Source organism: Sphaerodactylus townsendi, linkage group LG07, assembly GCF_021028975.2.
Source record: "Sphaerodactylus townsendi isolate TG3544 linkage group LG07, MPM_Stown_v2.3, whole genome shotgun sequence".
In the NCBI taxonomy this organism is placed as follows: Eukaryota; Metazoa; Chordata; class Lepidosauria; order Squamata; family Sphaerodactylidae; genus Sphaerodactylus; species Sphaerodactylus townsendi.
Window position 1 is genome coordinate 79,981,508 of NC_059431.1, and position 25,988 is coordinate 80,007,495.

The 25,988-nt window shown below is 43.1% G+C and overlaps 2 protein-coding genes across 2 annotated transcripts in view; one reads left to right on the forward strand and one right to left on the reverse strand.

Annotated features, from left to right (window-relative positions):
* Nucleotides 1-1,267: 1,267 nt before the first annotated feature.
* AK3 (adenylate kinase 3) lies at nucleotides 1,268-10,110 on the reverse strand. The gene is made up of 5 exons (XM_048503110.1): nucleotides 9,751-10,110; nucleotides 6,602-6,721; nucleotides 4,205-4,377; nucleotides 2,390-2,508; nucleotides 1,268-1,664 (listed from the first exon to the last, which is right to left on the reverse strand). The coding sequence occupies exons 1-5, from the start codon at nucleotides 9,899-9,901 to the stop codon at nucleotides 1,541-1,543; spliced, it is 687 nt and encodes a 228-aa protein (XP_048359067.1). The 5' UTR covers nucleotides 9,902-10,110; the 3' UTR covers nucleotides 1,268-1,540.
* Nucleotides 10,111-19,770: 9,660 nt separating this feature from the next.
* RCL1 (RNA terminal phosphate cyclase like 1) overlaps nucleotides 19,771-25,988 on the forward strand; it is a 33,736-nt gene continuing 27,518 nt past the window's right edge. The window contains exons 1-2 of the mRNA XM_048504220.1: nucleotides 19,771-20,107; nucleotides 23,786-23,857. Coding sequence (XP_048360177.1) covers nucleotides 19,969-20,107; nucleotides 23,786-23,857 — 211 coding nt within the window. The 5' untranslated portion in view covers nucleotides 19,771-19,968. The remainder of the gene's footprint in view (nucleotides 20,108-23,785; nucleotides 23,858-25,988) is intronic.

Below are 25,988 nucleotides of genomic sequence, written 5' to 3' on the forward strand. Positions count from 1 at the left end.
TTATCAAAACCCACTGGAACAAACTTTCCATATGCAGTGGGAAGAGCAAACAGCTTATCAGTCGACAGCCCCATTTATTTTATGATTCTGTTTTTGTTTTTAATCGTTCCATTTTGCCCTCTAAAAGACTGGAATATACATGTTTCTTTGCAATTGCAGTATTTAGCCTGTTATCCTATTGTGTGTGTGTGTATAAAGTGTCACCAAGTCACAGCTGACTTATGGCAACCCCAGTAGAGTTTTCAAGACAAGAGACTAACAGAATTGGGTTGCCATTGTCTTCTTCTGCATAGCAGCCCCGGTATTTCTTGACGGTCCTCCACCAGGGCTGACCCTGCTTAGCTTCCAATATCTGATGAGTTTGGGCTAGCATGGGTCATCCAGGTCAGGGCATCATACTATTACCAGATGATAATTTCAAAGGTTGTTCTACTATATCAACCATGTTTTGTCAGTAATTGTTTCTTTGGATAGGCTAGAGTGGTAATTTAGCCTATGAAAACCCTGCTTTGTAATTTCCTTTAAAATACAATACTTCTAAAGCCTTAATGTGATTTAAGCTTCACAGCCTGTAAACTGCCCATCCAACTTTTGGCTATATCACCATATGTTAATAAAATGTACTTTTGTTGTAACAAGCATTGATTTTAAACAGACTTTAGGCTTTGTCAAGAACCAAGTCTGTTTAAACCAGGGACTAGTGTTATTTCCAGTCACAGCTAGATCATGTAGAGTTTAGACTAACCACCCTATTTGAGATGTGTGCTGCAAGGGAAGCATATAGGTAAGGCAAATGCTTGAAACAAAGCTATATACTGGATTCCAAAAATCAGATGGCTTAGTTTAACATGTTATGCTTTAACCTTCCTTTATGGCCTATCACAACTGCTAAGCTAGGGAACTCTGTATTCTTAGAAACAATAAATTGAGGTAAGACGAGGCAGTTTAGAAAAAGCACTGTAAGGTAGCTTGTTCTATATATGCTCCCCCCCCCCCAAAAAAAAAAAGATGAAAGCTCATTGCCTCAAGAGGATTAGTATTTCCTGCAAGGCACTGCAGTCAACACCATATTACAGTACAAGAAAAAGCCTGCCTTAATGTTCCTATTGTCTGTTTAATTTGCCTGCACGTATATTACAGTAAGCAGTGCCCTTGATATTGTATGGAATTGAAAGTCTGGTTTCACACAAATTTATATATAAAATGTGCAACCTTTTCATACCAGCTCCCTTTCCTAGCAATATCTAGATACACTTACCACCTATACTTTAATTTAAACATCAGTTTATTAAATTAGTTTCACAAAAATCAAGGCATCTAATATGAAAATACCACTTTAAAATTGAAATCAGAAATCTTAGACAGTAACAGAGTTGAAATGTGGCATTCTTATAGATTTAACTATGAAGTAGATCAGTGTGGCACATGACTTCATAACACAACCGATCTAGTCTTCATGACTTAAGTGCTTGTGAGATTAGTTTTTCCAGAAGAACCGTCATCTCTTGATACATCCACTTAATATTGGGTCAGGTCTTCTTCAGCTGGGTGTGGCGTCGTCCTTACAGCTTACATCAGTCAGCTTGGTTTGAAGAAAATGATGAACTTGGGGCCAGATTTTGTTGGTCTCAGTTCCAGAGAATGATTTTAATACTCCTTGACCTCTGTAAAAACGAGATATGTTAAAAGTCTGGCTTACTCATGGAGTCTGTTCCTTCAGAATATCTCCCCAATTCTATCTAGGAACAAAACTGTCTGAGCTACTGTGAGGATTTCAGCAGAAAGAGAACTTTGTATTCACACATATCTATATTGCTTTTCTCCTCTAAGTGGATTATATTGCACTATTATATTAGTGGTGTGCACCATTTTTTCAGGTTTGGGTTTTTAAAAACAATTTTTTTGAAAAACCAAAAAAAAGCTGAACTTCCTTAGCAGTTGGGGGGAGGGATCCCCAGCCTTTTTGAAATGTTTTGGGTCCTTTAAACTTCAACCCCCAAAAAGTTCAAGTCCAGCCAAGCCCAGCATTTAGTTCTGCACCTCCACTGCCTTTGAAGACCATGTTGCCTTTAGAGGCAGCGGTGCCAAGCCCTGTACTGCCTGCCATCTCTAAGCCTGGAGGTGGCATTCAGCAGAACTTCCCCCCTTTTATTAATGGTAGTGGGGCAGAAGTGGGAAAATTAAGCATTTTTTGGGATCCCTTCAATTACCAACATTTTTTCAGGGGTGTTTTTTTCCCAGTTCCAGATACACAGCCCTAGATTATATACATTTTCCAAGCAGCCAATTTAAACAATGCCATTTAAATAAACAACCCTTCCTATCCCACAAATGTTCATCCTGGGTGGGTCCTGATTTGCTCGTTTCTTACCTAATAAAATAATCTTACCTGTAATATTCCAAGACAGGTTTCGTTTCTGCTTCATAAGATTTCAGTCTCTTCAAAACAGTTTCTGGTTTGTCGTCATCACGTTGAACAAGAGGCTCTCCAGTAGCATCATCAGTGCCCTAGTTATAGTGAAGGATGAGTACAATCACAATGCCATTTCACACAGGCCGGTTCTGGGAAAGATATTGAGCAATCTGACTTCTAACCAATATGCAGGACTCCTTGATTTCAATGCAGTTTTAGGTTTTTCTTGTGGCTGTCATGTTCTCTTTTCTATGTGTCTTAGTAGCTGTCTTATGAGGCACTAATCTTGATACTTCCTTTGCCATGCTAGTCCCTATCCTAAACAATAAATGGCTATGGAAATGGAATGTCATGACGACGAATCCTCCATCAATGAGAAAGCAGAACGAAGTGAGACCTGCTCCCCCATTAGTTGGCAACATTCCATTCCCTCCCCAGAGCAGTGGCACCTTGGCACCACTTCTCTGTGGGTCTCCAGAAACCCTCCTGCCTCCCACCCCCACCAGCCACACAGGCCATTCCTAGGCCCGCAGAAGCCTTCCCACCCCAATACTCACTTTCCAACTCTTTCCCCCCACCACCACATGCCACATATTTTAACCTTACCCCAAACATGACCTTACCACCCCATTTCCCACCCCAAGCCACACCTTCCAACCCTCCCACACTCCATGTCCACCTTCCCCACATCCCAAGCCTAACCATCCAACCCTACTGCCACCCCAAACCTCACCTTTCAACCCTCACGCCACCCCAAGCCTCTCCATTCCATCCTCCCCAAGCCTCACCTTTCAACCCTCACGCCACCCCAAGCCACTCCATCCTCCCCCTATCCTGACCTTTCCACCTATCCCAAGCCACACTGTCCAACTTCTCCCATCCCCATGCCACAGAACCAGGCAGGTGGCAAGCTTTGCACCAGAAGCAGGGGAGAGCCTGTTACAGCTCTAGTCAAGCCCACGGCAGGGGCAGATGCTTCCTCTTCCATCCTTTGCTAGGGCCAATTGCATCTCCCCCACAACAGGCTTTGCTGCTCAGTACGCAAAAAAATTACAGAGGGAAAGATGGCAGTACTAACCTTAGGCAGGGGTCATTTGCATATTTCATTCTGTATTTTACATTTTTAAAATGTGTAATAAGCCTGACGCTGGCATTTTTTAAAGTGTGTAACTCCCTCTTTCATACCTGAACATTAGCCATTTGATGCTGTCAGTTCTGATAGTGCCAAATGATCTTTTGGGAAGAATTTAGTCTCCCCATTCTGCTATTAGGCAACCAATACGGTTGAAGCACAGGCTTCCCTTACTGGATCTGGAGAAGGTATTTCTCCCTCAGATAAATACGCATATAAGCACTTAGCGTCACAGAGGTGGTACAGGGAGAAGAATATTTTTACTCATTGTGAACTCATAACCTAAGAGAATTAAAGTGACGTAGAAGTAACATCTGGATTTTACATGGTCAGCAGCTTAGAGCAGTCACAGAAAGGCACATGCTCATAAAAGTATGTTGCAATTTAAAGCAAAGGTGTGATGCAGACTTTTATTTCCAAGTAGTGTAGATCACAACTTTTCCCATTGCTAGCAAGGATGAGTCTATTCCAGTTTTGATTAAAACTAGCTATTAGCAGACCTCTAAACCTAAGATCTGCACTTCTGGCTCAATTGCATTCGTAACAATCAGCAGATATTGTCAATAGACACAAGGCAACCCAAATGTTCAGTACACTGTTTGCGTTTAGGGGATACTGATAACCAAGTACAGCCATGCAGAAAAATTCAGATCACTTACAGGCACTTTGGGAGGATTGAACTCCAGGTTGTAAACCCTGCCACTTGCAGGATGGATCCATCGTGCCGTCAGACGTTGCTGGATTGTCTCAAAAGGCACATCTAAGTCAATCACAGTATCAATTGGACACATTTTTTCCAGAGCTTCGGCCTGTGGAACAGTCCTTGGGAAACCTGTGAAATGACAAATGCCAGCATAAAAGTCTAGCGGCATAGGAGTGTACTCTTGAAGAAATAAGTGGCCTTTGAGCTGTGGTGTTGGAGAAGACTTACAAATCCCATGGACAGCTAGAGCCACCAACAAAGCTGTCCTGGAGCGTATTAATCCAGAGATGTTCCTGGAGGTCAAGATCACTAGACAGAAGCTGACCTACTTTGGCCATGTGTTGAGGGCAAATTCACTGAAAAAAGAGATGCTACTCAGAATGGTCAGTGGTAAACGGAAGCGGGGTAAGCTAATGACTCATTGGTTGAAAACCATTAAGAGGGACATGGGCGTGAACATCAATCAATTGAAAGAAGTTGTGGCAAACAGGGAAGCATGGAGGGGACTAGTTTACAGAGTATCCAAGAGTCGGACATGACTAAACGGATAAAGAAGAGAAGAGATGTAAAACCAGCAAGGTTGCTAATCTTCAAGTGGACCCTGAAGATCTGGAATTACAGTTGATCTCCAGATGATACAGATTAGTTCCCTTGGAAAAAATGGCTGCTTTGAAGCATAGGTCCTGTTAACTATATTATAGCTTACTGAGCTCCCTTCCCTCTTCAATTCCTGCCTCTCCTGGCTCCATCCCCCCAAATCTCCAAGAATTTTCCAATCTACAGTTGGCAACCCTTAAAACCAGTCATGTTGTTGCAGTTCTCTGTAGTACAGAGCATGACTCATTTACTTGAGTCATCTGGAGATATTAACATGCGGTTGTACCTGTTTCTGAAAGTAAAATGCTCTTTAGATCACATACATTCATTTTAAGGCCACTGATGGGATAAAGGCCTTGCTGGTGAGATTAGTATCTCTGTAATTCTGCTACCTATTTCCAATCTACAAATTAAGGAAGAAAACATACCAACCTTAATAATACTCAATTATAACTCAGGTAGAAAACACCCAATTTAAGAGAAAACCTGATCAGAGAATCCAGAGTAAGCCTTCAGAATACTTTAAAATGAAATGTGTGTGCTAATTGAGATGTTCTGATTATGCCTACAATTCACTCTACAGCAATCAAACTAACCTGGCTGCAAATGAAATAAGTTGTTCACTGTAATAATAGAGCAACTGGAAAGTAAGTAACTGTCCTCTTCATTCTTTTCTCTAAGAAATTGTTTTGTTTAATAGCTTGTTTATTCTCTTTTCTCAGTTTAGTCTCTCTGATTCCCTAATACAATTTGTGTGTGTGTGTGGGGGGGGGGGGGTTCTTATCTTTATTAATTCCTTGGAAGCTTCTCAGGGACTCCTTAGTAAAGAAGAAACAAACAAAAACCAGTTTGCCCTTCACTCCTGATCTTTCCTGGAGTTGAACAACTGCAAAGGATCTGGGACACATTCCAGTGCATACACTTAGTTCACACAACACTGTGCACAACACAATGGGGTGATAAGAGCCTCACAGTGGAAAGATTCCAGATTCTTTTGCAATGTGAAGGGCTTCTCTGCAGACTAGCTGGCATGAAAATCATTCCCTGGAGGTAGAAAGTTTGAAAGCTACTGTTTCAAATTGATAAGGTGCTCATTGGAATTCTGGATGGGCCAGCAGAAAAAAAAAACGTGTAGAGCAGAGGCACAATGCAGGCAGCACCTCCCCCTTCACACAGAGAAGCAAATAATTTCACTCACTATATGAGAAAAAGACAGGGCTTAGGTTGGCCTGACAGCTTGTCTCACAGAGATTCCAGTCTCAGGTTTGGTTCTCTCAAATTGCCTTCTTTATCTCAGAAAATCCTGCAGCTGTTTAATATAAGACTGTCTTTGTGTATTCAAAGTGCTTTTCCATCCCCAAGAAGAGACGCTAAAAAGGTTTTGCAAGTGCCTGTGTCTCCATACAAAAACTCCCCTCATGAACTGTAGATCATAGCTGCAAGCTTAGACCAAGCATGTGTGTACTATTAGCAAAACTTTATTAAAGGGGTTAAGGGAATCAGCAGACATTGCCCTGGCGTTCTTAAACTCTATTCTGCCTGATACAAACATGTGGCACAACATGTGTCCTCAGTCTCTCACTGAAACTCTTACTTCAGTTCAGAAAATTGTTCAGGCTCAGATTTTCATTAACTTCTAGAAGACTTTTGAGGGGCTGGGGGACAGAAGTCTCACAGAATGTTTCTCTGAATGGCCTCAGTGTTTAACATACTATCCAGAGGCAAGTTTTTCAATGGGTTGTGACGCAACTCTTACCGTCCAGCAGCAAGTGGTGCTGCTCTATTGTTTTCAGCTCACTTAGCATCAGCTGGGTGATAATATCATCAGGAATAAGTTTCCCCTGATCAATGTAGGTCTTTGCAATTGAACCGATTTCTGTGGAAACCAGAAAACAAATGTCCTTAGAATCCAGCAACAGTATTCCACTATACAACTTGCCGCCGCCACCACCCCCAACAGTTTTGAATTTTCTGCCTTTCATTCAATATTTCTGCCTTCTTGTGGAAAAAGACCAGGGACAAACTGTCTCTTCTTTGAGGATGTGGGATTTTTGTTATGTGACTACACCAGATGCCCACTGTGGCTAATGTATGCCATTTTCTGCATGCCATCAGTTGCCAAGCAATGGAGTACAAGCCCCAAAGAATCTCCTCTTGCAAAACAAAAACTGCATACTTTAAGAATTCCGCAATTACTTCTTTTTTGTATGTTCAGTCTTTGGGGAAAGATTGTATATGACATGTTTAGAATTAACCCATCTTGTTGGCATTTATGAACTATTAACACGTATCATAGGCAGAAGGTAGGGAAATTCTCCTCAGCTCTCAAGTCAGGCATTGAGTGGAATATCTCTTACACCCTCATCTGCCACCCGTAAGTAAACTACATAATCTACAATAATGGCTCTTCTCTTTCTTTTCCATTGTCTTACCTCCCTCCCTTCTTTAATTTCAGTGGTAAAGTTGAGGGCAGTTGCATTATTACAGGTTTATATTCACCAACAGCAATGAAGCAGGGTGTCAGCTCATGTCAGTGTAAGTAAATGTTTAACTTGCATGAACTTGTGACTGCTGCATTGTGTATTTAAACAGGCTAAATGCCTCTTGGAACAGGAAGAAAAATGAGGGTAACAGATGACACTATGCACCTTTTGGTGCAAGTTACAGAGTGATTGATCTGGCTATTATATTCTCTGATCTATGCAGATACAGAATGTATATATGCAATAGATAATGGAGTAGTGAAATTGGAGTATCATACACAAACCACTTCAGGTACTTTTTACTTATGCATTTAATTCTCAGACTAATAAATTCCATCAAGGTAGCTGTGTTAATAAATTCCACCAAGGTAGTCCATCAAGTACTACTGGACTTTTGCTTTGTTTTGCTACAACAGGTTATTCCTTCTGTGAGTCAGAGCTCATTTCATTCTATTACCCATGCAGATTCATCCATCCCAGGAAGAGGGGGGAAATAGCATACACTACCATTAAAAAAACCAATCTCAAGTTTGGTGCAGGGGAGAATTAAAGAAGTGACAAGCTAGGAAGCTGCAATGGATCACAATGAATGGGAAATCCCTCACTGTCAAAATCTCCCCTCCATGTCTCTCCGGAGTCCTTAGGGATTTAAGCCAGCTCATTTCTCCCACTTCTTCCCACCTCTGCTGTTCCCATTAACCAAGCTCATCTGCTCTCACTATACTACCCATTTGGGAATACTTGCAGACCTCCCGCAACTGTATTTTATTTTGTTAATTTTAGAAAATAATTTTGCTTTTGGTGAATTTATACATCACATTTTTCTGCAGACATGGAATCCCACCCCATCCCCAGTGTGCAACAATCTTAGTTTGTCTGTGAATGACCCTGTTCTGTGAATTTTGTAATCCACAAGTGGGCTAGCCAGTTTACTTTTGTGATATTCTCAGCAATGGGATCCAGGACATAAGCCAGTGCAAAGGTCCCCAAAGTCAACAGGCAAACTTATCTTTCCAAGGCAGATTATGAAGCTGCATTCACTGCCCAAAACATGTCTATATTTCCCAGAGAACCGAGTTCAGGAAAGTGAGGCTCTGTAGGCTAAGGCTGGTGCTTTCCCTTGTTATTAGCCACAGGATGTCAGATGCAAATCCCACAGCTTGAAAATCCCACAGCTGGGTTTCCCATCATCAAGAATACATTTCTCTGCCAGCATCTCCTGCCTAGAAAATGAGGAACAGTCCTTAAGCAGCAGCTGCCTGTATTCTGAGTGGTACAGGCTGGCAACAACCACAGCTACTGTCTTCATGCCCTGCTTGAGGGTTTGGCTACTATTAGAACCAGAAAGGGAAATGACCATTTATTGAAGGGTCTATATGCCCCCATTCTGTCACCCGGCCCTCCAAGCAACTGGCAAAAAATGTAATTGTTAAAATGACTTTGAAATGGTCTCCCTATATATACCATAAAGGTAGCAAGAGTTTAGCAGCCACATCCCTTTTGAACTACAAAAAGAAACAGTTGAACACATACTTTTACTGAATAACCCTCTCTCCATCTGGGTCGGTATTGTCTGCTGAGTCTGAAACTCACAGCCGCTCTCCATGGTCTCATGGTCTTTCCCACACTACGACCTGCTCCTTTTTGACTGAAAATGCTGAGACATTCTGCATCCACATCAGGGGCCTTTTCACAGAGCCACAGCCCCTTCCCAGTTATCAAAAGCAGAATTTAAAAACCTACATACCTCAATGGTTTGACCAGCAGGGCACCTTTTAGATGATTAGTACATTTCCAAAGCGAGATACATGTGTCAACTTGGTGTTACCATCCCTTTGTAGCCATCATGTCAAAAGCCAAGTCCACAATGTTGGGTAAGGCTACAATATATATTCATGCATGCACATACCCTTCTTTACTAATTTTACTTCTAGGGCTGACACTGTATTACACAAACACCACCCATTTCCACATCTAGCACCATCATTACAAAGTGGTCACCCTCTTGTGGGAGGGTTTCAGTGAGTCCAAAGAAACAGGCAAATGTGCAACAACCGTACAGCAGAGCGGATATATTCAGAACCCCCAGTCGCTATAGAGTAGCTGCCCTTTTTCCGTTTCCCAGAAGGGCTTCCACAAAGATGTGTCCTGCCATCACCGCAGTTCGATCTGCGAAATGTCTGCTTCTTGCCTACCTCTTAAAGGCACGAGAATACTGCACGGGGGTGGGGGTGGGTGGGAAGGTGGCAAGCTTAACTTCGGGGGGTGCCTTTCCAGGTTGCTTTTCCCGCATGCACTACCACTGGACCCAGATGTTTGCAACTTGTGGAAGGTCATGGTCGGCCGAGCAGCATTACACAGGTACCCACACGAGCACGTCCAGCAGCCTTCTGACCCCAAAGCGCGCGCGCGCTCTCCATACCTGTCCTCTTATTCATGTTGTCCCTGAGCAAATCTCCGCTGGACAGATGTTTCAAAGCAAAGTGTTTAACGATGCGGGAGGAGATGGTGCCTTTCCCGGAGCCAGGGGGCCCCATGATGACCGCCCGCAGCAGCAGAGGCCGCACCACCATGCTGGAACCGTTTTGTGCGACTGGCAATGCCCAAGAGCCGGTGCGGACGCTTCCAGGCCGGGCAGGCTCAGCAGCCGCTCTGAGTAGCCTGCAGCATCGTCTTTATAACGCGATCCCGGAGTAAACTCAACCACCCGCCCCTTTCTTGAGGAGATTGGACAACAAGACCCATCCGCTGCAGCAGCAGCAGCAGCAGCAGCGTAGGAAATGGAGGCAGAGCCGTAGACGCGCACGACGCTCCTCCCTCGGCCTCAGCTCAGCTCAGCCCAGCCTGCAGCTTTCCTTTTGGTTCCCGCAGACCCACGCCAGACTTTCCTTGACTCCCCAGTGCTCTTTGCCTGCATTTTTCCTTGCTAGCATTTCTGTTTCACTTGTTTAAAAGGGCCCACTCACAAGCCTCTTTCTTGCAGATGAATCGGGAATAAAGATTCCCTTCCCCGTGCCCAGATTGTGTGATCAGGATCCACGAATGACGCGTACATAGCGAGGCCAGCCTCCAGGTGGAACAGGGCGATCTCCAGGATTAAAACTCATCTCCTGCGATCAGTTCCCCTGGAAAAAAAGGCAACATCAGACTCCAGGGCATTCTTCCCTGTGAGGTCCCTCTCCTCCCCAAACTCTGTCCTTCCCAGGCTCTACCCCACCCCCACAAGAGTTTCCTAGTTGGTAGCTGGCAACCCTTCGGCTAAGGACAGAGAAGAATAAAAAATTTTAAGTCTCCCATCCTATTTTAATATATATCCCAAACACAGAGACATATTTTACAGCTTTACATACACACAGGTATCTTTGTACCAGTGTATTTCACCCACAGGGAAAACAGATGGGAAATTAGGGGTCTTACGCCTCTTCCTTTTCAATTTGATTTGCTCCTCCTACTGCAAAATATTCCAGATCTCCTGTACCCTAGTCCAGTTTGCATTGAGATCCCTTTCACTCTTATTGAGCACCTATACGTCATGCTGAGCTGCACCCAGATTTGATGCTTGGAACCATCCTTCCAATGAATGGTGACAATTTTGCACTCACATCTGCTGATCAGTTAGAAGAGAAGGGAATTCACATTCCACAATGAGCATGTTTACGGCTCCCTTTTTTGTATTATCCTCTAATCTAAAGTTTACTTAGCAAAGCAAAATCCAAGATAGTGTCTTAAATCCAAAATCAACAGTTGTTTGGTCATCAAGGCCCCCTTCCATCAGAAGTCACCCAAGGCAAGAATAAAATGGATATCGAATGATGAATAGACAAATTGTTTGAAATTTTGAATTTATTTATGCGAATGTTCTACATGGAACATTGATCTGTGATACTGGAAACAGCATCTTGTCCTACTCAAACTGAATGTGTCTCTTGTTACTGTGTATCATAGACTCCATGAACATCAACAAAAGAGTCTAAGGTCTTGTATCTTTAGTATGGTATGCAGACACTTAGCAGATGAAACAGTCCTTCACAATGCATCTTCATGCCAGGGAGAGATCCACCCACTTTTTGCATGTCTGATGCTAAGGACAGAAGCCCTGAGAACAAAAGTGATTTATTGCCCCATGAACTTAGCTGCCGTTTCTATGAAACTGAGTGAGGCAGGACATTTCTAAATACTCAGGCAATCCCTCATGGGACCAGAATAAGTTATCAGACAATATTAGGAAACATCCATTGATGCATGAATGGAAACTCAAATGCATTTAGCACAGTTCTGCTTGTGCAGGCAATAGTAGTGCCTGTGCTGCAATACTTGCAATGAATTCCACAACATCTTGTGTGAGTAGTGGAATTGCAAGCTGGGATGCAGTAGGTTTATATTAGTGCAAGTTGTCTGTGGGGTCTTTTTTAAGCATGGATCTGCGTACATAAGGACTCTTGCTTTTGAGGCATTCTTCTATTGGATCCTGGAGAGAGGCGATTTTCTGCAGGATTACAAAGAAGCACAAATTCAGATTATACAAACTGTGGTTTAATTAGGCATTGTTTTTCCCCCTTATCTGGAAACCTGAGCTAACCATTGACTAAAACCTGCCAAATGGTACACTTGCAGTTTTGGGACCAAATCTTTCAACCATGTATAATTTCTCACAATAGTTTTTCTTTTGGGTGCTGTGTGGTTTCCGGGCTGTATGGCCGTGTTCTAGCAGCATTCTTCTGACGTTTCGCCTGCATCTGTGGCTGGCATAATCGAAGATGCCAGCCACAGATGCAGGCGAAACGTCAGGAGAGAATGCTGCTAGAACATGGCCATACAGCCCGGAAACCACACAGCACCCAAGTGATTCCGGCCGTGAAAGCCTTCGACAATACAATAGTTTTTCTGTTTGAAAAACCAACCAACTGGTCCAAAAATCAGTTGCTGTTGTTTACAATCTGCATACATTTTTAACATTTGTATGGGAATACTATAAAAGCACTGTTACTTAGCTTAGAGGTTTTAAACCAGCCTGGCATGCTTTTTTTTAAAACTGCCACACTGAATTCTAATCAATAGATAGTTTGTGTCAGTATAGTATTGTATGCACAGTGACCAACTGTTTTAATATTCTGCCCTTTAGAAGAGATAGCAGCCTTATATCTTCAATAATGGACTGAAAAGAATCTATTAAAATGGAAGTTTTCAAATGATATATAAAGCTGGTGATATAACACTGTATCAATGGCATTTAAATATGTTCAAAACTATTCTGATTTCATTGGGTTGTGGTTTAGACTGAGGCTGCAATCAATAAACCATTTGTGTCAGATTCATTTAATTTAGCATTGTGCTATAATCATTTTCTTATAATTGTACATTTTTCAAGACTTAGCACTGATAGTGAAAACGGATTCTCAGAATCAGCCCTGTGAAAATTCATCCCTGAAGTCTTCTTCACAGAACACAGGAAAAAAGCATTTTGTGAGGGACAGGGGAGTGTTTTTAATAGTTGCAAACACCATCTCTAGCCCATAGATGTCACCCATTCCCAATACAGGAAAGCTACTTTGTAGGATTTTGATTCAATCTTTTCTCTTTTAAGTTTCACAGGCAAATAATATGTAGATCATATATATGCTTGTTAAAATGAGCTGTTTCACTGGTTTTCTTAAAACTACAGTTTTACATACAGTTCTTTGCTTACAGTTTTGAAATTATCTTGGAAAGGACTCAAGTTAGGAAAAAACATACATGCTACATCGTCAGAAGCTTCTGGAAGGTAAATACAGAATACTTGTAGAATTACACATTTGTGGTCCTGCTGACAAGAGAGAGAAATCCCTTGGTCACCTGAAAATCTCCAATTGGACAAAAAAGACTTTGATGTGGCATAAATCTGCGGCCCATGAGATAGATGTTCTCCAGTCAGCTCCATCCCCAGGAATGTTCCCAGATCACCCCCTGTAGGGCGATGGGGCCTCGCATGCTGGCGAAGTCATGGGGCAGTGAGTTCTTCTGGGATTGGGTACTGTGAGGCTTCTTAGTCTCAATACCAACTTCTTTTTCTCAATCTCTCGCCACTCATCTGCTTCTCCAGGGAACAAACATACTGAGAAATACAGAAAATAATAGCTTGGGGAAAATGGGCAGTGGTGTAGCGCCAATGGGGTTGGGGGCGCAACACCCCAGATGGAGTTGTGGCAGGGGCATGGTGGGCCATGGCATGGCATGGGTGTTCCAGGGCGGGAGGGCGGCGCTGCAGTGGGGGCGCAGGGGGCGCGCATGCCCTGGGCACAGTTTTCACTTGCTCAACCCCTGGATATGGGCAATTTGCATCAGGAAAATAGTACAGAAGATAGTTTTAATTCCCACTCTTGGGTCACAGTGCTAATCCTAAACAACTTCCACACCATGACTGCTTTAAAGGTGAAGGTAGTCCCCTGTGAAAGGACCAGGACATCACAGACTTATGGAGTGACATCATGTCATTATATTTGCCAGGCAGACTATGTTTATGGGGTGGTTTGCCATTACTTTTCCCAGACATCTGCACTTTACTCCCAGCAAGCTGGGTACTCATTTTACCAACTTTGAAAGGATGGAAGGCTGAGTCAACTTTGAGCCAGGTACCTGAAACAGACTTCTGTCACATTTGAATTCTGGTCATGACCAGAGTTTTTTACTGTAGTACTGCAGCTTATCACTCAATGCCACTAAAAATACACGTGTGTGAGAGTCTAACTGAAGATATATTGGCTCACATCTGATTTGGCACTTAGTCTCAGACAAATGGACTGCTTACATTTATATTGTACAATATCATTACATAGATCAAGTCCTTAGGCTAAAGGTTGCTTGTAATTGTACATAAATGGACATGTGTAGTTGTCAGATCTCTATAAACTCATACTGTCATTCATGAGGAACATCCAACGTTTCATGGCTGCTATATCTAGACAATTTTACAGTGAGTTAATATGTAGGCATAGCTACTGTTTGTTTCCTGTTGAGCAATCCTGTTTCAGAAGATTGATTTCTGGTTTGCTTTTGCAATCTCTGTGAGGTATTTGGAGAATTCTGGGAGTATGGAGTAAGACCAGCTTTGAAATACATTTATTTCTTTATTGTTGGATTTCACCCAAGTAGCTCAGCACAACATTCATGGGATTCTTTTATGAACTGTATGGCATCACATTCCTGCTGAGCTCCCTCCACAAGCACTAAGGGTGCCAAGCCAGGGTTGGGAAATACCTGGATATTTTGTTGGAGAATCCTGGGGAGGGAAGGGAAGGGACAGGATGGGAGGGGAAGGGACGGGGCGGGGCGGGAAGGACTTCAGGATACAATGTCACAAAATCCACCCTCCAAAGCCACCATTTTCTCTGGCTCTTCCTCTGTCATTCACCCTTTCTTTTTGAGGATTTGATGCGAGGTAACAAATTTGCTGCCCTGTAAAAATGTTTCCTGGCCTCCACCTCTGCTTCACATGTGTATTCATAAATAAAGCAAATACTTTTAAAAACACAGTGAGTCCCCAGTGTCCAAAAAAACCCAACCTGGGTGAGTACTGCCCCTGAACAGCTTGCTGCCTGGATAAGTGAGGAGCACAAAAATGCATGTACTCTGAACAAATGCCAGAGAAAGGTTGATAAATGGTTAGAGAAAAGGAAGGGAATAAAAATAATGGCTATCTCAAATGAAAGTTAAAGGAAAATATTGCTGTTTGGACAGTAACAGTGGGGCCAGATCAAGGACGTAGGTAAGGGGGGGTTTCTCAGGTTCAAACCCCCCCATTCATGTCCGAAGCTCCGCCCACCCGTTTGTGGGTTTTTAAAACATTTTAGTGGGTTTTTTTGTTTTTGGCCGGCAGGGAGCGCATTGTTTAGGCTAGCAGCACCAAACTTTCAGGGATTGTTTGGGGGACTCTTCTGATGATACTACCCAGGTTTGGTAAGGTTTGGTTCAGGGGGTCCAAAGTTATGGACTCCCAAAAGGGGTGCCCCCATCCTCCATTGTTTCCAATGGGAGCTAATAGAAGATCGGGGCTACACCTTTGAGGGTCCATAACTTTGGACCCCTTGAACCAAACTTCACCAAACCTGGGTGGTAGAATTAGGAGAGTCTCCTAAAGATACCCTGAAAGTTTGGTGCTGCTAGCTTAACAATTGCACCCCTGACAGCAGGCATTCCCCAAATTTCCCCAGATTCTCCTTTTAAATCCACCCCCTGTGGCATGGATTTACAGGGAGAATCTGAGGTCCTCAGTTTAGAAGAAGAGTTGGGATTTATATCCTCCCTTTCTCTCCTGTAGCTTACAATCTCCTTGAACTTCCCCGCTCACAACAAACACCCTTTGAGGTGGGTGGGGCTGAGAGAGCTCCGAAAAGCTGTGACTAGCTCAAGGTCACCCTGCTGGCATGTGTGGGAGTGCACAGCTAATCTGAATTCCCCAGATAAGCCTCCACAGCTCAAGCGGCAGAGCAGGGAATCAAAACTGGTTCCTCCAGATTAGAATGCATCTGCTCTTAACCACTATGCCACATTGAAAGAGATGCTGTTTCATGGTGGGTGATAATCCACCCCAAAATAGCATCACTTTCAATATTGTTTAACTGGGGACCCCAGATTCTCCCTTTAAGATGGATTTAAAAGGAGAATTTGGGCTCTCTAATTTAAACACCATTGAAAGTGATGCTGTTTGGGGGTGGATTCCAGCATCACAGTGGCTGCCGGGGGTGGGGGACGGGTCGCAAAACTCAGCTTTTGCACTGGGCTCCATTTTCCCTCTATGCCTCTGCCCAGAGGGGAGGGCAGAAGGAACTGCCAGCTGCCGGCTGGGAGCCCAGCGGGCAGGGGGCAGGGCAGGGGAGTCTGCCGTCCCTGGCTTTGGAGAGCTGCTTTTATAAGCGCTATGCCGGGGGGCTGGGCTTGGAAAGGCGTGGCCATGCCCTAGGGGTGGGTGGGGGTGTGGCCTCACCCCCAACCCCCCCCCCCATAAAAAATCTATACCTACGTTTCTGGGCCAGATGTCCTATCTATCTATCCTAAAATGTTGATGTTCTACTCCTGTGCAGTGAATTCTACTTTACTCCAATTCTACTCTGATTAAGTGGCTGGGGAGACTAGATTCCTGCGCAAGCCTACAGGTACCCATTGCCACCTGCAGTTGGAAGAAAGGCTGCTAAAGTTAACCAGGCTGTTTGGGATAACTGAAGGATGATGATGAGCCATAAGCATAGGCGTTGTGAGGGGAGACTGAGGGGGCAGGAGCCCCAGGCACCACTCCTATAGGTCATGTGGGGTGTATTTGGCTGCCTGCCATCCCTCCCAGGAGTGAGGAACTAGAGGAGCATTGTGCTGCCTGCTGCTGCCACCTCCTCCTGCAGCCTCTGCCAGTCTTTTCCTTGATGCCCCTCCCTACCCTGACTCTGCTGCCCCAGCAACAGCTTCCACAGCCCTTCCTCATTCACTGAAGAAGGGTCATGGAGGCTGCACTGGGATGCTGGATTCTGGGCAAGGGAATCCTCAGTCTCCTGAGGATATCCCCGCCCAGAATCTACCATCCAGAATTGCCTCCCCAGAAACTGCACAGGGCAGCAGCAGCAGAAGATGGGCAATGTTTCCCCCTGCTCCTACCGCTGCTGCTGAAACTCTCCCGCCCCCCTTCTCTTTCCCCACATTCTCTTTCTTTCCTCTCAGCCCCGTGCTTGATCTTTGGGTTGTTCTCTTTGAAATCATTTTTAACATGAGATAATATTTAAAAATGTTCTACCAGCTGTTAGAAGTGAACCAATTCAATTACCACATAACCATGCTACCATATAATTTTGCTTCATATGTAGACCTGGCCAAAACTACCTTTCTTTCTGTCCATCTTTCTTTCCCTCAAATCCTTCTTTTTAGTTAACATAACTAGAATTGCCCAGTGCTGCCCCCTCGATACACTGACCCATTGCAGCGGAGTCCAGGTGTGGAGGTGGCACAATTTCAGTGTTAGCCCCAGGTGCCATTTTCTGGAGATACTCCCCTGATCATAAGAAGGGAAGGTGAGAGCCTTCAAAGTTCCCCTTAAACAACTGACTTCTGAAGAGCAGTCAGAGTTGGCCTATATGTACCTGCCCCCCAACTATGGTGGTCAGGCAGCCATCTGTTGACTATCTGGCATCAACCAGAGTCCAGGCCTTTTCTATTGTGGCTGTGGATCTGTTGAATGGGCTCCCTGAAGAGTTGTGAGGGAGCCTCCTTGAAGATCTTCACAAGGTGTGGAAGGCAGCCTGTTTGCCAGGGATTTGGGGAAGGTTTGAAACACAGGCATCTTTTCAGCATAGAAGGATGGAGAGATGCAGAATTTGTTATTTTACATATGGCTTTGACTTGATTTTTTAAAACTCCATGCCAATAAAGGCTTGCTGCTGCTGATTTTTTAAAACTATTATAATATAATATATATATTATATATAAGTTGTATTTTATTTAAATTGAAGTGATTAAGTGTCCATTTGCATTTGTTAATGTAAATTCATGCAAACATAAATGCAAAAAAGGGTCTTTGTCCCTTTTTTTTTAAAGTCTTCTGTAGAAGACTACACTCATCAGCAAGTAAATTGAGACCTACTGGTACTTCATATTATACACCTATGGTACTAAAGGGTTCTAGGCAGCTGCCTCAGTATAAGAAAGGGATTCAGTACATGGACCAGCCACTCATTGTATGAGCATTGCTGCCTCCAAGATGTTGCCACACCATCCAAATGACCAGAGACTATCCAAGATCCACTGTAGCAATAAATAAATAAATAAATAACTGCTGCCCTTTAATGGTGATGTGCCAAGCATCTCATGCCACCATGCTTAATGGCATGGTTGTTCTAGTTGTTTACACAGTATTTGAATATTGCATCAGGTTAAATTCTGAGTGCTGTGCTAGCCTGGTAATGTTTACCTAACAACAGCTATGTGAAGTCCCTGCCACATTAATGTATTTTTAAATTAACAACATAATAATTTTCAGTTGCTTAAGGTCTCTGTGTAATTCAGTTTCACCAGCAAGATTTTAACAGAGAGGAATAGTGAGAACAGTGGACAATAGCAAAAAAAAAATAGATCACTGGGCCTGAAGGATAATTGACTCACAATTAGTCCTGATTGCATAAGACAGTCTTATTCCTCAAATTGTACTTTGCTAATGTTTCAACAATCCTCTTTAAGCTAGAAAAGAAGCCAAAAGGAGATCTAGAATAGACAGCAGATGCTGCTAATGCAACAGGGGCCTTTGCACATGGGTGGCTGCCAACAGAACATGGGTACACATGTAGGCAAGTTTAGTATTCCAAACTTCAAAGAGAATGCTGCTGTTATTTAATTGAATTGTATCCCTGATGGAGCCATCCTAAATGAATGAGGTGAACTTCTGTGGGGTATATTTTTTGTTAGTTGTAATTATGGTGCCTTAAGGCCCCTAAGATCTAGGGTGCTGTAGTGACTGGAATGAGAACTGAGAAAACCTGGCTTTGAATTCCTGTTCACACTATGGAAGTCTCTGGGTAGACTTTCAGCAATAATTTTCTTAGATTCCCAATGACACAGTTCACAGCTGTCAAGTTCCAGTAAACCACCAGGATGGTCAGAACTGTGCTTGCAAGTTCCCCACTGGAAACTCTGTTCCTCTGAACAAGGGGCCCGATCTGGATTGTGAACAATAGGGAGAGATATTTATGTCTCCTCTGTTTCCCCTACCTGAAACAGTCCTGTGGTGGTGACATTTTGCTCCACCAGTACATGGAGAGCCCCAATGGGGCAAATGATTTTAAAGTGAATGTATGTCACCTCTTCCTTAGAAACAAATGTACACATTCATGCAAGACCACTAGTGTCTACTCTCGCAGCAATTCTCCAGGATCTTTCATATCACCTGCTCCTTTTTAATTGACAGGGATTGAACCAGGGACACTCTAAGTGCAAAACAGGTGCTTTATCCTGTCCCTGAAAATGACTACCATTAACATGCTTCAAAGCATGACGTTGATGTAAACGGAGTTAGACCATTATGTCTATCAAGATCAATTTTGACTACCCTGATTGATGGTGGCTTCCCAGAAGTCTCTTTCATTATCTACTACAGTCCCATTTACAAGTTACAGTGAAAACGCATATAGTCGGCGTAGTGTACACTTGATTTTTCTCTACATGCGTGCAGAGTAATTCTCATGTTTGTTACACTCAATACATACACAGCTTGAAACCCCATGCTTGTCCAAGAATTGGCGCCTCTCGGGCAGATTATTGAACACTGCTGTGAAAACTGTCGCACATTCCTTGCACGAAAAGTCCCTTCCAAGCCTCCGCTCTCAAATTTTATCTCACGCCACTTCATCGCAGCAGCCCGCGTCGCCCAGCCCGTTCTCTGGCAAAGCGGCGGCTCTTCCCCACAAGCTCCGCCCCGTTCCCCTTTGACCCCGCCGATGTCTCCGCGTTCCATCTTCCTTTTCCAAACCACGTGGGCGCGCGCTGGGCACTGCGGGGCCACCACGGCCGTGCTGCGATCATAAACAACGAGGCGATTCGCCTGCCTGCGAGCGCGCGGCGAGCTCTCCGGCTCGTGGTTGGCGGTGCTCGTTGCTACCTCCGCAGCGGCAGCAGTAGCAGCAACAGCAACAACATGGCGAGCCAGTCTCACTCCCTCCTCAGTTATGTTGGGTGCAACTTTTTGCGGCAGCGGCTGGTGCTTTCCACGCTGAGCGGCCGGCCGGTGAAAATCCGCAAGATCAGGGCCAAGGATGACAACCCCGGGCTCAGAGGTTGGTAAACGCTGGGCTGGAGGGCGCATCCCTTGGGAGGTGGGGGCGAGGACGGAGGAGGGCGGAGCTGAGACTGGCTGTGGCAGGCTTGCTTGCTGAAAGGAGGGCAGAGTGGCGGGTGGCATGAATTCCCGCCGAGCAGCAGCCAGCCTGGAATCGGTGTCGAGAGGCTACACCGTTTGCCTGACTCGCAACGTGCAGGGTTGAATGCTTGTCCGTGTTAGGCAGGGTCAAATGAGTGCGTTGCTATGCTGTCTTCCACTTGAGTAATGCAGAAAGAGCCGTCTTTCGGCGGGGTAGCAAGCTGTGGAATAGACTCTCAGCATTTCCCTGCGGCTGCACAATGACTGTTTATCCATCTGTCTGATAGAATATCAACTGCTTAAAAAAAAAGTGATGGCTTTGTCAGTAGTTTTCTGAATGGTTGCTATGTCGGCAGGCCATAGATGGATATGCACCCCTGTCAGCTGATGTGTTTTAGACAGCCTTTTCTAGTTGTTTCAGGAAAGATGCAAAAAGTGAACAAACCACACAACAGATATAAAAGTTCCTTTAAAAGGTAACTGAACCCTGCCCCCAAGATAATATTTTAATATCAGGGTCATTGAATACAATTTAATGGGGCTTCTCCACTGCACATTCAATGTTGATTTTTCATGACTTACAGCCCAATCCTACATTTATGTACTTAATTCAGTGGCAGTTGCTCTCAGGTATGGTATTGCAACCATAGCAACATGTTACGGTTGTTCCCCAATGTTTTTGTTTAACATAACGCTGAACACATTGACTCTGAGGCTTTATAAGTCTTGTTTTAATATGTTCTTCAGGATGTTCACTACGAAGGCAGATTTTTACATTACAGTATTTGCTGAAGTGTTTCTTTGCACTTAGCATCTTTCTGGCTATGATGTGTATCCTCCTTGGGCCAAAATTATTGGCTGATTCCACATGCACTTCATTGGCTGAGCTGCAGCCCTGTGTACCAATGCAGAATTGCTTTGTCATGACCTCAAGGGTATGGTTGCTAGTGACTGATCTTAAAAGATGGTTCTGGGCCTCACAACTCCATGGCAGAGAAGCTTGATAAATGCCTCTTTTTCAGTCACTTTAGCATGAGCACCATAAAAACAACAATAGTAACATGTCTACCTACCTGTGAGACAAGGCCTCACCTAGCTCTGCTTGAGAGTGCAATCCTAAGCACAATTACTTTTGCGCATGGTCTTCAGTTAACTTAGAAGGCTATAACTGAACTGAGAGAAACGCTGTGATATCAGTTTCATAAATATATATTGAATGGCAGTTCTGCTGGTTAACTAATACTAGTTTTAGACTGGCAACTGCCCCTGTGAATGTATATGAAGTGCTTTCCACAGAATCACTCCATTTGTCCATCTGCCTCAGTACTATCTTCTACGACTGATGGCAACTCTAGGGTCATGGGTAGAGAAAGGACTTTTCTAGCACCTTTAAATGGAAATGTAGGGATTGAAACTGGGACCTTTTTCTGCCCAAATCATGTGCTTTGATGTCTGAGGTACAGGCCCTCTAAATTTTGAAAAACCTCACATGATTCAGTGGTCTCTAAGGATTTAGAAATATATACAAAGGGGTGTTTGGGTTGCTGAAAGGATTTATTGCTTCAGATCCAGTCTCTGATCTCAGCCCTTCATTACAACTATCTATACCCCTCCTCCCTGGGGGAGGGGTTAGGAAAGCGTTTTCAGTTGCTTCTACTAATACGCCATTCTGCATTCCTTTCATGTAAAACATGCTGCACATGGACTGCTTCTCTTATATCCTAAAGAATTTTAAAACAAGACTTATAAAGCTTTATAGTCCTTCAACTGATATGCAAAGTTACTTGCTGGATACACACCTTCTGATCTCCCACTTAGTTGCTAGTTTAGCTGGAAGAAATCTGCTCCATGTTGGATGCTACACATGCTGAAGAATCCCCATGCTTTCTCAATATACATATTTCTGGATACATTTTCTGATCTTCTGCCACAATACTATTTAGGAGACTGCCATTTGAAGAGAGGAGATAATAGGTGAGCTGAAGCAAGGAAAGATGGGGTTTATATGCCTTCTAAAAAGCCATGTAGAACACACAATTTAAAGCAGTGCAACTTGTTGTGCAGACTGAAGAAAAACAGCTGTGAAATCTTTCTTCTTTTATTAGGAGGTTTTTGGGTGGAGGCCCCAGGGTTGTAGAATAGCCCAGCAAAGTTCAGTATTGTCTTCTGGGTGGAGCAGCGAGACCTTATAAAGAAATTAGATCAGATTGGTAATGTAATCCAAACCTGATTCACACCCTTCAAAGTCTGTTTAAATCAATGGGCACAGTAAGGTGTAACTCTGCCTGGAGCTACATTGCAGGTGTTCATTTTTGCTACTCTTCAAAGCAGTGTTATATATAAATAGACCAAGGTTACAAGTATTTAAAATCACTACATGGCAGCTATCCTTCTTTGCACTGGTCAGCCTACAAAGCGAAGTGTGATTAAAGGTATCCAAAAATATGCCAATAGAAAGAGTAAATACTGGCTGAAAACATTGCCCTTATTATCATTTTGGGTATTCTGCATACAAGTATTCAGAAAGAACCCCAATATTTGTGTTTATTTACTTCATTAATATCAGATGTTTCTCTTCAGTGGGGATCAAAGTGGCTTACATCCTTCACTCCCCTGCTTTATCCTTACTTGTGTGGTAATTTAGGCTAAGATTGTATGTCACACACCAACCCTCCATGACAGAAGGGAGGTTCAACCCTGGGTTTCTCTTATCCTAGTCCGACACTGTAACCTCACTAACAGTCACTACATACTGGTTAAGTTGTTCAGCAGATATTCATCTTTTCTGCTGTATCTCCTCTAACTAATGCCTAAGAAACCCTGGAATGTTTCATTTTCGTAGCAGCAGACCTTGATATATATGGGGGGCAGGGGGCAGCTTGTACAGAGATGGTCACAAGGACTTGGTGAATGAGACGGATGAAGGTGAGGGCTAGGGCTGAAGAAGTGGGATGCTTTTGTTCCATAATGTGAGCAGAAATTTCAGTTCAATAATTACATATGTGCTCGCTCTCTCAGCTCATTAGTACTCATTCCTTTGTAGTGGTGAGCATCACTGATCATGGTTATTGTGTGGAATCATACCATCTTGTGTATATATCAAATTATGACCATGATGATGAAAATACCTTCCTTCTAAAATAAAAATTTTAAAATCTTATAATTTGGGAATTTTTAATTATCTTGTTATGATGCTCTGTACAACAACAGACATTTGATCTAGTGCACAGGACCGTGGTTGGGAACAATAGTATACTCTTCTGAACAAATGATTTGCAGCTTAGTCCTATGCATGGTTTCTTGGGGGAAAGTCCTATTGTGTTCAATGGAGCTTACACTGAAGTGTGTGTGTGTAGAATTGCAGCAGTAAAGGCTTGAGGGGAGATGAAGTATATACTCTTCCTCTGGTTTTGTCAGCTATAAAGTGAAGATAAATCTTACTTGTTCTTCAGCTTTAATTACATGGTTACAAGTTTCAGGTTGTATTAGGAAAGCCTTTTTAGGTCAGCATTCTGTATGTGTTGTTTGATTTTATAAAGGTTACCGTGGTTCTTGAAATATTAAAAATCTAATATGTTTGATGTTTCTTTGACAGATTTCGAAGCAAACTTTATAAGGCTGATTGACAAAATAACCAATGGCTCTAGGATTGAAATAAACCAAACAGGTAATTATTCTTTATTTCTTTATTCAATTATTTCTTTATTGTCCTATATGTTACAAAACCTCTGCTCATTTTTATCTAGTACTGCATCTGTAATGTAGTAAAGAGCTATTGGCTGAAGTTATTCAGCTGTGACCAACATCTGGGACAAGTACTGTGTTTCTTTATTGATTCGTTTATAATCTCACAGTCACTTTCCCAGTAATTGGGGAGAATACTAGGATACTAAGGGAAAGTTATAACTGGAGGTGGAAAGTGCTGTCAAGTCGCAGCCACCTCATAATGGTTCTGTGGGATTTTCAAGGCAAGAGAAGTTCAGAGGTGGTTTGCCATTGTCTGCCTCTGCATAGCGAACCTAGACTTCATTGATGATCTCCTGTTCATTCATTAAGGCCCGCTCTGTTTAACTTTTGAGATCTGATGAGGCTGGGCTGAGCAGGGCCATCCAGGTCAGGGCAAAGGTGTCAGCAGCGTAACAAAAGAAGAACAGATAGTGTGAAAGACCAAGGGGTTTTGGCTGGGATTCAAAATCAGATCTTTACAAATTTCCTCAGAGAACATTTGGAAAAGCTCCTTTTTTCCCCTTTCTGCACTTCCAATGTTGGCATCTGTGTGCTGATGGCATATTGCATCCTGCAAACTGTAGTTTGGTTTTCTTTGCTTTCTGCACCATCCACCATTGGAGTAGTTGCCCACAAGATCAACCCGCGCCCCCCAAACATAGTGAAGCTCTCCAGAGTTTAAGATTTAGGTGGGAGATGACAATCAGCTAGACCAGGGGTAGGGAACCTGCGGCTCTCCAGATGTTCAGGAACTACAATTCCCATCAGCCCCTACCAGCATGGCCAATTGGCCATGCTGATAGAGGCTGATGGGAATTGTAGTTCCTGAACATCTGGAGAGCCGCAGGTTCCCTACCCCTGAGCTAGACCATTCACCAGAAACAATCAAAATAATTGATTTACCCAATTAGAGGAGAAATTCATAAGTTAAAAGTAGTCACGTTGATTAGTCCACTGAAATTAATGGGGTAATATTAAAGAACTCTGTGTATGCATGATAAAACTGCATTCTGAATGAGAAATTCTTCAGGAAGAGGCTTTCAATTGAATATTAACAGTGCAATAATTTTGTGTACTGAACAGGCTAGTTATGAATTTTAACATTGTATTTTTTAGAAATGAAGTAAATTAAAGAAATTGGCAGTAGTTTTGAGGAGGCTGAATACTATTTACAACCATTTCATATTGTTTTATAATATAGTTCTTCATTGTTTAGCATCTGGTAGAAACTATGGCATGTTTTACCAAGTGTCCTTTTCAAATGCTGCAGTGTAAAGTATTCTTGTAGCTTAAGTTCCTAGTGGAAGGAACTTTACATTTACATTGGAGGAAGGCTCCAAACTTTGCTGACCTGAGTAGTGTACATGCCTGTGTGTTTTTGACTTGTGTCAGTGTGCTTGAAAGTGATCTAGAAATAAAGAATTGTGTGGTAGAAGAATGTTTCATTTTTTATATCGCACTTTTCTGTTCTGAAAGGAGACTCAAAGTGGCTTATAATGACTTTCCTCCCCCTCTCCACAACAGGCACCCTGTGAGGTAGGTGGGGCTGAGAGAGTTCAGACAAAACTGTGACTGGCCCAGGGTCACCCAGCAGGCTTCATGTAGGGGAGCAGTGAATCAAACCCAGTTCTCCAGATTAGTCTGCCTCTCTTAACTACTATACTCCTCCCCTAAACCATTTCTGATCATTTATTAACGTTGTCAGTTAGAAGTTGGGATTTCATGTCATGTAGTTTGTTTTGATGTTATTCATATATGAACTTGTTAGAATGCTAAAAACACAGGACACCTACATACAAGTGAAAGTGGTTCTTTATGTGTGTTCTGGGTTTCCAAGATACCTTTTGTTACTAAAAACAGTCACCAGCAGTAAGTGCCCAGGTGTGGGAATGCCAAACTTTAATTTCATTTTTAAACACTGTCAAGCAGTACTATTAAGCGGGTGACTGAAGTGAATTTCTGAATTAAAGATCACGTAGGAATCCTTGGTACATCATGGACAATTCAGGGCTGGGCAAGGAAAAACAATCAGATAAGATGAACAACACTTTTGTTAGGACCAACACAAAATC

Excerpts from the sequence above, each read along its gene's own strand:
- AK3 (XM_048503110.1), bottom strand. The coding sequence starts at position 9,901 with ATGGTGGTGCGGCCTCTGCTGCTGCGGGCGGTCATCATGGGGCCCCCT. Across the intron at positions 6,722-9,750 it reads CAACATGAATAAGAGGACAG|AAATCGGTTCAATTGCAAAG; the intron begins GTATGGAGAGCG and ends TGGTTTCCACAG. Across the intron at positions 2,509-4,204 it reads TCAATCCTCCCAAAGTGCCT|GGCACTGATGATGCTACTGG; the intron begins GTAAGTGATCTG and ends CACTATAACTAG.